The sequence below is a fragment of the Puma concolor genome, chromosome D2 (assembly GCF_028749965.1).
Source record: "Puma concolor isolate L17-30 chromosome D2, mPumCon1.1.hap2, whole genome shotgun sequence".
NCBI lineage: Eukaryota > Metazoa > Chordata > Mammalia > Carnivora > Felidae > Puma > Puma concolor.
Genome location: NC_141677.1, coordinates 72,682,675 through 72,695,691, shown reverse-complemented (window position 1 = coordinate 72,695,691; position 13,017 = coordinate 72,682,675). Strand labels below are relative to the sequence as shown.

The 13,017-nt window shown below is 41.1% G+C and overlaps 2 protein-coding genes across 2 annotated transcripts in view; one reads left to right on the top strand and one right to left on the bottom strand.

Annotated features, from left to right (window-relative positions):
- Positions 1-6,737, bottom strand: part of FHIP2A (FHF complex subunit HOOK interacting protein 2A) — a 93,132-nt gene extending 86,395 nt beyond the window's left edge. The window contains exon 1 of the mRNA XM_086680953.1: positions 6,684-6,737. Coding sequence (XP_086537079.1) covers positions 6,684-6,722 — 39 coding nt within the window. The 5' untranslated portion in view covers positions 6,723-6,737. The remainder of the gene's footprint in view (positions 1-6,683) is intronic.
- Positions 5,945-13,017, top strand: part of ABLIM1 (actin binding LIM protein 1) — a 301,274-nt gene continuing 294,201 nt past the window's right edge. The window contains exon 1 of the transcript XR_015241855.1: positions 5,945-6,176. The gene's annotated coding sequence lies outside the window, so the exon portion shown is untranslated. The remainder of the gene's footprint in view (positions 6,177-13,017) is intronic.

Here is a 13,017-nt window from a genome sequence, read left to right as displayed (position 1 = left end):
TCTTATTACTGGTGTTCAGCAATTTGATTACGATATGTCTGGGTGTATTTTGTTTTGTATGTAGGTTTATGTTTATCCTGCTAGGGAATCCTTGAGTTCCTTGTAATTGTGGGTTTATTATTTTCTTCAAATTTGAGATGTTACCTGCCATTATCTCTTCATATATATTTTCTGCTCCTCTCCCTTCTAGAATTCAAACATACATATGTTAGACCATTTGTTATTGTCCCATGAGTCACTGAAAGTCTGTTGATTATTTTTTCATTGGTTTTTTTTTTTCTGTGTTTCACTTCAAATGGATTTTATTGACTACATGCTCACTGATGGTTCCTTCTGAAGAGTCTTATTTGCTATTTACTCCATTTGGTGAACTTTTTTAAGATACTGTATTTTCATTTCTAAAGCCTCAATTGCATTCATTTGTTCTTTAATCTTTCATTTTCCCTCTTGCCTTCTTGTCTTCCTTTAAATACTGGAATGTAGTTAATATAGATATTTTAACATCCTTGTCTGTTAATTCCATCATCTCTGTCATTCTGAGTCTGCTTTAATGATTGGCTTTACTTTGAGTTATGGGCTACATTTTCCTGTTTCTTGGCATGCTTAGTAACCATTGACTGGATGTTGAACATGGTAACAATTACTTTGTTGAGTGCTGGATTTTGTTATCTTCCTTTAAGATTGTTCTCTCTTCTACAAGCAAGAGTCACATCCTCTTCTGACTGAGCTAGCCAGACACCCCTGGTCCATAGCCTCTTTTGAACATCTTATCTGCCTGTAGTTAATTACCTCTTTCTATTTCTAATATTGCTTATTTATGCCTGCTTTTTTATATTAATCATTTTCACTAAATATTCTACATTTTCTTTATCTTTTAAAAAACTTTATCTTTTAATTTTTTATCCTAATTTTTTATGTAAAATGTGTTAACAGTAAAATTTGTCTACATGTAAACAAATATTTTCCTCTCCTTCTATCTCATACCTATTAACAGGGGTCATTTCTTTCTGTATGTATATACTTACATTATATATATAATAATTTATGTATGTATGTGTATATATTAATTTATGTATGTGTGTATATATAATAATTTATGTATGTATATAAAATAATTTATGTATGTATATGTAATAATTTAAGTATGTATATACTTACATTATATATATAATAAATATATAATTTCTATCTGTATGTGTGTACTTACATTATATATGTAATGTAGAAATTACTTTAGTGGAAAAATCATTATTTGTTTAATCTCAACATATCTTTATTTTGCCCTCATTTTTGAAAGGTATTTTTGTGGTTTGTGCAATTTTATTGTTTTAATTTTTTATTTAAAAAAATTTAATCTTTATTTATTTTTGAGAGAGAGACAGCTTGTGAGCAGGGAAGGAGTAGAGAGAGAGGGAGACACAGAATCCGAAGCAGGCTCCAGGCTCTGAGCTGTCAGTACAGAGCCTGACGCGGGGCTCGAACTCACAAACCGTGAGATCATGACCCGAGCTGAAGTCGGACACTCAACTGACTGAGCCACCCAGGTGCCCCAGTTGTTTGTGCAATTTTAAATGGCTAGTGATAGTCTAATCAGAATTTCATTGTCCTCTGGTTTTCATCATTCCCAGTAAGAAGTCAATTGTCAGTCTGTTATTTCTTTGTAGGCTATGTCTTTTCTCTTCGTCTTCTTTTCAGATCTTCTCTTTGTCTTTAGTGTTGTTCAGTTTCAAGACAATGTGTCTAGGTCTGGATTGATTTTTATTCATCCTGCTTGATATATGTTGTATTCCCTTAATCTATGGGATTATGTCTTTTTATAAAGTTCTCAGCTGTTATTTCTTCAAATGGTGTGTCTCCTCCAGGTTTTCTATTCTCTTGTAAGACTCCTCTTAATTATAAACAAGTATTAATTATACGTTAGATCTTCTCATCCTATTCTCCATATATCTTAACCTTTCTTGTATTATCCATCTCCTTATATTTCAGAGCTGTAGTCTTACTAATTTTTAAATATCTACTTTCCATTTCAGTAATTCTTCCTTTCGTTCCAACTAACTTTCTGTTTTCCCTATCCACTGATTCTTTTCAAAAAAATCTAAATTGATATGTTAAATTTCGATTTGGCTCTTTTTGAAATTTACTTGATCACTTTTGATAGTCTCTTATGGGCTCATTTTTGTGGCATATCTTTTATTATTTTATTGTATTACCTTATATATTTCATTTCTTATTTTATATTTGTTATCTGGGAACTACAATATCAGAAGTACTTAGGATCTATAGCGGCTATTTGCTGTTTCTGCTGACTCTCACTCAGAGTGGCTTGTTTCCTTGTGTATTTTGTAATTTTTTATTCTGACCTCATTTTTAGTTAATCATCTGTGGGAGCCAGGGGGTCTAAATCGGAATACTTTTATCAAAATAGGATGGTTGCTTACTTCTTTTGAGAGCCAGGGATGCTCCTGCCCTTTAGTGGCCTGGTGTAATGAAGAGTATTAGGTTTAGCTTCTCCAGCTTGTATATTTGTCTGTATATTTGGCTTTCCTACTAGAATGTAAATGTCATGAGGACAGGGACTTTATCTAACTTGTTTGGCACACCTTCCCCACTGGCTTGTACATGGCAGATTTTACAAAGGTATTTGCTAAAAAAATCATTGAGTAGCTCAGCCTGCCTTTTGTTTTTTACTTGAAGTTATGCAAAATGCAAAGTTATTCTCATGCTACTCATGAGACATGTAGGTTCAGAATGAGAAACGATGGTGAGTCAGCAATTGAAAAGCTGTGGGAGTGAAAATCCATACTCAATCATTTCAAAAAATCAATAAGGAAGACGGTTACCAGGTGGGGGGATCAGTGAACTAAGTGATGGGGATTAAAGAGTACACTTATCATGATGAGCACAAAGTAATGTATAGAACTGTTGAATCACCATATTGTACATCTGACACTAACATAACACTGTATATTAACTATACTGGAATTAAATTCTAAACTTTAAAAAATCAATAAAGAATAGAAATTGCCGATAATGTACACTAACATTCCTTCCTTTAGAAGTTGAGAGGGTATTTTTGGGCAAGAGTCTAATAGTAACACCTTTTTTCAAACACAGACAGAAATGTGTGTTTTCCCTTTGGTCAATGTAAACTCCTTTTTTATAATTTCAACCAGCAGCATATACTATATTTTCGGATCTTAAAAAGTGGCGCTTAGAATTTCTCTTAAAATTCCTTGCAACTTACAGCTTGTTTTTACAATGATCTCTAAAGTATTATCAGTTATTTTAGATGAGAAATTTGTTGGACTGTTAAGCCACTAACAGGAACTTGGTTGCTGTATGGTTGGAAGAACTAGTTTCAGATTTCTAAGATTCTCTAAGAAGAGATTCTCCGAAACCATGATTGACCCTAAAAGGTATTTCAAAGTATCATAACTCTAAAATATAATCAAATAATACATAATTTAAAATCTGAACTGATACATAACCTGAAGGTTAAAGCTAAATTCATAGGGAAAACTTTATTTAGTCAAAGATGCTCTTTGACAATAGACTTAGTTTTCTAACCTGACAGTCAATCAGGTACTGAATTCTAGCGATGTGCCTAAAAGTATTGTGTAAGGTGTCTTATTTCAGACTTATATACATTGGAGTATGTTTTACAGGCCTCTGTGTAGTCTAATATAAGCCCCTTAAGGATAAGAGTATGATCTGTTCATTATGAGGCTTTTGCACTGTACCTGTATTTTGAGTGTGAGGTTATAAGGGCCAGAACTATTGTGGCAGTTTGAGAAAAGGACTGGATATTAACTAAAGGATGAAGGTAGAAAAGCACACAGTCCTGGACCCCCCTATCTTACTAGTATGGTGTCTGCTCTAAAATATGGCCTGTAATAGACTTCCAGGACAAATTCAATTCAACAAGACTCTCCAGAAACTTACAACAGTTGGGGAGATAGGAAACACATATAACAAAACCATTAAGTAGCGACGCACAGCATTGCATTAAGTAATGCAGGCTGCAGAAGTTAAGAGAATCAGGAGATCAGTGTGGTTAAGGTAGCTGGAGAACATTTCATGAGGAGACAATCTACAAGTTAATTTGGGGAAGAAGGGAATTTGGGAAGAGCAATAAGAATGAGTAATGGGAATGAGGGAGACAGGATATTATGATATTGAGAAACAGAAGGGATCGTATTCTGTCTGCGACAGTGTTTATTTAGGGGATTAGCTGGAAATGGTGTTGGACAGGTAGGAGAGCACAGATTATGGAAGCCTTTAAAAATCTCTGTAGTCCTTAAACTCCATATAGACATTTCTATCTTGTTCACCATCCTAGCTCTAGTACTTACCATAGTGAATGGTACATAGTAGACGTTCAATTACATTCTATTGAATGGATTCAACGCATAGATGAAAACACTTTGCAATGTTGAGGCTTTATCCGGAGATCAGCGGAAATTCCCTGGCGGTTTTAGACTACGAAGATGTCAGAGTATAAATAGTGTTTTAGGAAAACTATTCTCAGGGCGATAGGCAGAATGACGAGAAGGAGGTGGAGGCTGGATGTAGGGAGAGAAGCTAGGCTACTCATGTACTCAGCCTTTGGGTGAGAAGGGTTAATAGTGAACTGAGGACAGCAGGAAAGAAGAGTTATTTTGAGACTGAACCAACTGGATTGTGATTTACTGGCAACTTTCTCACCTAGAAGACAGGGACAAAGATGCTGTCAAGGTGGGTAAGTGAGTTAAATTTTGTAGTTGGCAGTTGCATTTGAGAACTTCTATTCTCGTTACTTCTCTTTTCTAGTATTTCCTTCTCCACATGATCATTTGGTTGGGCATTCTTTGATGATGCTCAATTATCCACCAATTCATTACTTTTCTAGAGCTATTATGTTCACCCGTTCTTTGAATACTTCTCGGTTGCCGGACGTATTATACGAAGTCTATCGTATCAGGATAGATTTGGGAAGTGCCTACACAGGAAATAACTAGAATATCTGCTGTGAGAGTGTACAGAGGAACAGTTGCCAGAGAAGGGAGTGTGAATTCCTGAAACTAGGAATTCTTCCACCAGTCTTACAGGTTTGAGTGTTCTCAAAGCCTAGAATCCCACCTCTTCGGTTTACAGCTTGTGGATCTGGTGGTGGTTGTTAGGTTGCTTACTACCACCAAGCTCTATCATTGAGGTTTATCTCAGAACAGTAGGGGACTTAGTGTTTTTCTCGTTTTTTGTTTTTCACCCTGGTATATATAGGAAACGTGTATTGGTTTGGAGCGTTCTCCCTACTCTCCAACCCAGCCCAGCCCTGACGCTTCAGGGTAGAAACCATGAATCAAATGTGTCTACTGACCTTAGTTGAGGGCCTGCTGACCTCAGATGCCAAGGGGGCTCAGCCCTTCTCTGCAGGGCTTACCTCTAAGGTCGCTGAAGAAAAGTCCCGCCCAGCCCACCCAGGCGACTTTGAGGGAGCTCCTTGGTCGCTAATTTGGCATGGACACCCCCAGCACCCCCCCCCTCCCGTGAACTGCCCCAGGCCTTCTTCCCACTGAGGGCCAAGCCCCCTGGGGCAGTCGTGGCCTAACCCTCCGGTCAAGGGCATCACTTAGGAGAGGGAGCAGAAGAGCTCGTTCCCACTTTCTTTCTCTGGGACCAAAGCAGAAGGCTGGAAAGTCACTAATAATAGCAACAATATTATTACTAATTATTTTAAATTAAGAATTCCAGCCGGGGAGAGGGAAGACGCAGACCCTTACTGCACGCCCCACCTCGTCCGGGGACAAAAGCCCCGCCCGGCGCCGCAGCCGCTGGACCGGGTGGGCCCGGCCGGGGCGGGGGAGGCGGGGGAGGCCGGGAGGCCGGGAGGCGGGGGAGGCCGGAGCGGCGGGCCCCGCCCAGCTCGGGCCGCTGGCTGTCAGCGTCGCCGCGCCGGCGGCGGGTCCCCGCGATCGCCGCGTCCCCGCCCGCCCGCCCGCCCGCCGCGCTGCGCCCAGCGGGCGGCCAGGTGTCCTGCGGGCGGCGTCCCCGCGCTGCCAGCCGCCTCCCCACGGCGGGCGGCGGGCGAGGGCGCGCTCGTGTGCGTCTCGAGGATATTTTCCTCCCCACGCCCTGCCGGGCTCTCTCCTCTGCCCTCCCTGCTTCGGCTCCTGCCGCCTGAACCATGTCCGCAAGGGGTGAGTGGGGACCAGGTGGGCACTGTCTCCGGACCCCGCGCCAGGCCCGGCGGGGCAGGGCGCGGACCGGGGCGGGCCGGGCAGGTGCGGAAGGGCGAGGGCGCTGCGGGAGCCGCGCCGGCCCCGACCCCGACCCGGCCTGAAACTTTGGCGGCGGATCCGTGGGCTCTGGGTGGCTGGGGGCGGGGGGGTGGGGGGGGGTGGAAGGAAGCCCTCGCCCTTGACCTTGATCCCCGGATGCGGGCCGCGGTCGGTGCCTGGCTCACCTGTACAAGCTGTAAGGCGGGGCTGGGAGGGCGTGGGGGATGGGCTTCCCGTTGCCCGTCCTGCTGGGGAGCCGCCTGAAGGGCTGTCCAGGGGAGAGGAAGAGGTATTTTTTTCCTCCTTTCTTGTTACCATTTTGCAGCCCGGTTATGGAAGGAATCCAGGGTTTGATGCAGTATGATTTAAAGCTGCAGTGCTTATACCCCATTAAAAAAAAAAAAAAAAAAAAAGTAAATTCCCTACCTGTACTTCTCTTAGCATTAATCTTCGTCCGCCACCCATTTTAATTTCGGGGTTGAAACAATCACTGCAGGTAAAACTGGGTGAAAGTAAAAAAAAAAAAAAAAAAAAAAAAATCAAAATCGCTTTCCAGGCAGGAGTGAAGGGAATGTATTTCTTGCCATCTGGAGCCAGTGGTGATGCTGGGGAGAGTGGGTTAGTCATAGCTCAGTGGCTGCTACTATGAGTGAAATATTAAAGAGATCAAGTCATTGTGCACTTTGCCAGCAATTAAAATGAAGGGACTTGGTTGTTTTGCCATAAGCGCTTAAGGAAAATATTGATTATCTTTAGATAGCGTATTTGCAAAGCAATGAGGACCACCCCCTTTTGATGCCCTAAAGCTTATAAGAGGAATTGCAGACTTGCTTTTGTGTCTTTTTTCTTTTCTTTTCTTTTCAACTCTGAAGGGTTAACCCTGCTTTTGGAGGGGGACAGTTTAGGAATTCAGTAACATCTGTTGGATAATTTCGTGTTGCTTTTGAGGGTTCATTCTGGGGCATGTAATGAATAGACTAATTTCAAACGCTTAAATTCCTTTTTAAGGAGACTGGTCTTTGTTGATCTGCCAGTAAGGTTGGTTGGTTCCATACCTGGTGGTAATGACAGAATTTACATCTGTAAATACTGGGCTACTGAGGCGACAGGAGGCCCTGAGATACTACCTGCTTAATGATTTGTGATTAAAGGAAAAAAAGAGGGTGGAACCGATATGATTATTAGGGGGCTGGGTGTGTATATGGGATGTTTCAAGTGACTCCAGCTGTACAATCTCTGAACTGTGTTCTAACACTGAGGCTTTTGCTCCTGATCTCTGTCTTCGGTACCACAAGGAACATGTGAGGAATATCTCTCGTAGGTGTAAAAGCTCTCTGTGGTCAGAGTCCACTTCTGATCCAGCTTTTACATCACCCAAACCCCTTAGTATAGTACTTTGCACACTGTAGGTGCCACATGACTACCGGGAACCTGCTATGTTCTAGGGACCGTGAAGTTCATTAAGTACCGCCCCCCCCCCCCCCAAACACACACATGTGGAAGTTTTACCTTGTCTCTGGCCCTTCTATTTCAGGATCTCTGTGCTTTATCTGGGGATACGAATGAGGATGGCCCCAGGGATTCAAAGGGCTAGAGCCCTGGGTTGGGCTCAAATATTTCTCGATGTTTCTCAAATATTTCTTCTTGAACCTCGTTTCAAACAGGATGATTTGTAGTCGTAGACATGTCACTCAGTTGTCTTGTTTCCTTTTCAAACTATGTTGATAATTTTGTATTTAACAGTTTACAGGCTGGGGCACCCAGGTGGCTCAGCTGGTTGAGCGTCCGACTTCCGCTCAGGTCATGATTTCATGGCTCGTGAGTTCGAGCTCCACATGGGGCTCACTGCTGTCAGCGAAGAGCCTGCACCAGAGCCTCTGTCCCCGCCCCCCCATCACCCTTCCCCACTCTTGCTCTCTCAAAAATAAATAAACATTTCAAAACAAAACAAAAAAGAAAACAGTTTAAAGTCTTAAGAATACTGCAGGGGCAAAACCGCATGATAATTAATATCAGTTATTGCATTATTACCATGTGCCAAATACTTTGCATGTATTAAATCATGTAAGCTTCATAATAACAAGATCAAGTCGATACTGTTATTACCTCCCCATTTCACAGATGAAGGAACTGAGGTTTTGAAAGAGTCTGTAACTTGCCTGAGCCCAAACGGTTGGTAAGTGGATCCTTACCAACCTGGTCTGCCTGGTAAGTGGATCCTTACCAACCAGGTCTGCCTGACTTCTGATCACATCGCTTTGTTTTACTGCCTTTTCATTATTAGTCCTTTGAATGTTATAGTAAACATCCCAGTCATTGATTTGCCAAGAGAGAAAATGCCTTGTACTTGAGAGTTAAAGGAAATGGCCTTGGTAAGTAACTTGGAACTCCCAGTTTATCTGGAAACATTGTCATGGGCATTTGGTAATGATGAAGTGAAGGAGACAAGGCCACTTGATCCTTGCTCTTGTTAACTTGCTGTTCCCAGTCTGTTTCCTCCTACTTCAGTTGTGAGGACCAGAACTTCTTACGTATTGCCAATAACTGAGGACTTTTCTAATGTTTTTATGAAACACTTTAGTGTTTGTGAATTTCTAAAATAACAGCAACAACAAAACCAATTCTAAGTGATTAGCAAAGTACCTAGTAGAGTACTTTGAATTGAGCCTGTGTGGAAAAATGTCTGTTTGCCATTTATTTTGTACAAAAGATGTCAAAACTGTGAGCTTTGCTATGGTTTTCTAATTCAGTAACTACTTTCACCTGTACTCCTGAAAGGAACGCTAAAGCTTCAGGGTCAGAAGGTTAATGTCTCTATTTAAATACCTAATTTATAAATAGGAAGGTCTTTAGATATTTGGAAAGATAAATTTCATTAATCTAAGAAATGATCTGCTTATTGCTAATATCTAGGCTTGTAGGTTATGGTGGGGGTAGGAATATTTTTTAAACATTGAAAACTGTTGCATTTCATTAAAAAAGTGAATTTATTAAAAAATTTTAGGGAGAAAATTACCATTATTTAATTCATCTGGTCTTTAAGATATAAACGGAGTCCTAGGGGCACCTGGGTGGCTCAATCAGTTAAGCGTCAGACTCGGTTTCAGCTCAGGTCATGATCTCCTGGTTCCTGAGATCAAGCCCTCCATCCGGCTCTGTGCTGACAGTGTGGCCTGCTTGGGATTCTTTCTCTCCTTCTCTCTCTGCCCACTCCCTGTTCATGTTCTATCTCTCTGAAAATACATAAACTTAAGCAAAAAAAAATATAAACAGAGTCCTAAAATTTAATTCACTTTTCAAACTAACAATAAAAAGTATTCTTTAATTCATTGATACAACAAGTTAAGACATTCCCATCTTGTAGTCTTTTAGAATATTTTCATCAAAGATTTTTAATCTGGTGTTGTATTTTTACTACTACAGGCCGAAATGGAGCTTCCATATCTTTGATTTTTGGATTGCCGGCTAGAGGAAATTATAACACTTAGAGTAGAATTTCCAAAACTGGGGAGAATAGTCTAGGCAATCATTTAAAAATGTTGTTTCCCAGGATTCATTCCAGATCTAATGGCTCAAAAACTCTGAAGGCAGAGCACCCAGATCCATGTATGTGAAAAGCTCCTCAGGTAATTCTAAAAACCATTACAATACAGCAGGATCATAGGAATCACCTGGAATACTTAACCGTGATATGAGGGCTCTTTTTCAGATCTACTGAGTCAGAATATTCAGGGCCAGGCCTGGGAATCTGAATGGTTCATAAGCCCCCAGTTAATTCTTATGTATAGGCAGATTTGGCAGCTATTAAATTAGAGCTTGTTTCCTCTAAGTCAGGGTTCTGTATTATCCAGCAAGTTTTGAAAAAAGCTGCTTATGAATTATGAAAGCAATATATTAGGATTCACTAGTGACATATTAATATCATCAAAATACCTTCTATTAGCAAATTAATGGATATACTAAATGTTTAAGTTATAAAGTAATATAAACTCAAACAGAAATATATAAGGTTAAAAATGAAAATTCCCTATTTTTACTCTCTTCCTACCAAATCCTCAGAATTAAGCATGGCAAGCATTACATACTGTGCATACTGTCTGGAAGTTTCTCTCTAATTAGATTTGGTTAAATATAATAAATATTAAATACGTGGTATGTACAAGACACATGGCAGTGTAACGTAAGAGATCACTCATGAACCCACTAGCTTTTCAGAAGCTTGAGTCTTGAAAAAAAAGATGGAGGTATGTGTGGATAGAGTCCATTGCACTGGGCAGGGAAATACCTCAACCTATGTGTGCTGTAGAAATGCTAGATCATTATCTTTGTTTTCAGAACTTCCATAAAACTGGAAGAACTATGAATGTCCATCCATTGGGGAATGAGTGACTAAGTTATGGTACATTCATACCATGGACTGTTTTGCAACTATTAGAAAGAATGAGTTAGATCCATAATGTGTTTGGTCTGGAGGGATGGTCATGATACACTGTCAAATGAAAAAGGGTAAGTTTTAGAATAAAGTGTATATAATACAGAATCCCAATTTTGTAAACTGAGAAAAATCCATATGTGTGCAAATGTGTGGGCTCTGTGGGCATAGAGAATATCATAGAACAGTATACACCAAGGTTACCGCAAAGGCAAGGGTGAGGAGAGGAGACAGCTGAATTTTCTATGAATATATCTTTGTGTTGTTTGCTAGCAGGTAGACATAGCTTTAATAGACTGAGAGAAAAATCCAGTAAAGAAAAAATGTATTGGGGCACTTGGGTAGCTCAGATGGTTAAGCGTTGACTCTTGGTCTTTGGCTCAGGTCATGATCTCACGGTTCATGAGATTGAGCCCCACAGCGGGCTCTGCACTGACAGCATGGAGCCTGCTTGGGATTCTCTCTCCCTTTCTCTCTGCCCCTCCCCTGTTCATGCATGCACTCTCTCTCTCTCTCTCTCTCTCTCTCTCTTCTTTCTCTCAAAATAAATAAACATTTTTAAAAAGTTTTAAAAAATGCATAGTGCCTCCCCATTTGTTCATTTATTTAAGTCAGGGACATAGGTTTTTATTCAATCATTCAACACAATTTATTGAACACCTGTTATGTACCAGCAATTGGTGAAAATAGGACCCAGTATATACCCTCAGGGAGCTCACAGTTTTGTGGAAGAAACAAATACATACGTTCTTATAATAGGATATACTGAGTGCAGAGGGAAAGAGGGATAACACGGGATATGTAGAGAGAGTCTTATGGTGATACAAAAGTGGCCCCGAACGCAGCTGTTGGGGTAAGGACCACGGGATCTTGAAAAAAAAAGGGGGGGGATTGTTTTCTTGAAGAATGAGTTGGATTCTTGGATGAGCCAGCTGACAGAAGATGGGATTGAGGGATGGGCTTTTTAGGGAAAGGGGCACAGAAAAGAAACAGTACAATGTGTGTTGACCTGGAAAGCATATTGGTGCCGGATGGCAGGCTTGCCAGGAAAAGGAGAGCCAAATCTGAGCTGAGTCAGGAGGTGCAGAGGGCACTTTGGAGAAAGGCGGACGATGCCGGGAATTTTGTGTACAAGGGGCTGTAGTTCTAGACAGCACAGTGGAAGCTTGTGAGTGGTGGGAGATGGGCAGCCAGAGGGAAGAAGCACAAGGCAGAGAGAGATTAGAAGGGAGAGGAAATGAGCAGGGACGAGGGCTCTTCATAATTTCCAGGAGGAGGACTGCAGGAATGAGGGAGACGGTTGGGCAAGATTGGCCTCAAGTGTCCCCACTTTGGCGTTAGGGACTTCAGTTGCAGACCGTGCTGAGTCCTGGGCAGCACCTGCTGAAGGCAGCGGGCGGTGAGGGCTGTTGTCAGCTTTCTAGGGTAGCAGCAAAGCCCTGTGCTGGACAGTGGTTCTTCTGCAGAGGTGGGGTGCAGAGGAACTATGAGAATCAGAGCTACACTCGTTTTCGCTGACGTCTTCGGCTTCCATGCTTACGGCGGGGTTTACAGTGGGGCTCAGCAAACTTGCATCTGTTGATTGATGAAGGGGCCACTTCCATTTTTTCTGCTTTCTCTCTCTTACTTCTTCCTGGAACTGGATGGCTCTGGCTGTTATACTACCCGTTGCATTACTCAAACTTTATCATTTTCTCTCATGGTGATGCTACACAGATTAACGCACGGAGGGTTCTTATTTAGTGTTCTATGGGGCCATTTCTCTGGCCTGTATTAGCTACGGTTTTTCTTCTCTTTGAGTTACAGAGCCTCAAGGAGTTTATCCAACTGCAGACAAGTAAGATATCTGTGAAAGCCAAGTTTAGCCATTAATAACTTTGATATGAAAAAAAAATTCAAAGGAGCAACACATTACTCTTCCTGGAAGTCTTTTTTTTTTTTTTTTTTTGCCTTTAAAATAAATGGGTTGTAATTCAATAAATAGATTTCTTTTTAACCTGAGAGAAATAGTTTTTGACATCAGTATCTTACAAGTGGAAGAATTATGTTTCAGAAGGTTAAATTGTTCCCACATTGTATCTATAAACAACATTACCATTTTTTAGTTTTGATTCTTCAGGTGGAGAAGTTTGATTTAATCGTATTTCTTTTTTTTTTCTTAAGATTTATTCATTTTTGAGAGACAGAGTGTGAGCAGAGGAGGAGGAGAGAGAGAGGGAGACACAGAATCCGAAACAGGCTCCAGGCTCCGAGCTGTCAGCACAGAGCCTGATGCGGGGCTTGAACTCACGAGCTGTGAGATCATGACCTGAGCCGAAGTCGGCTGCT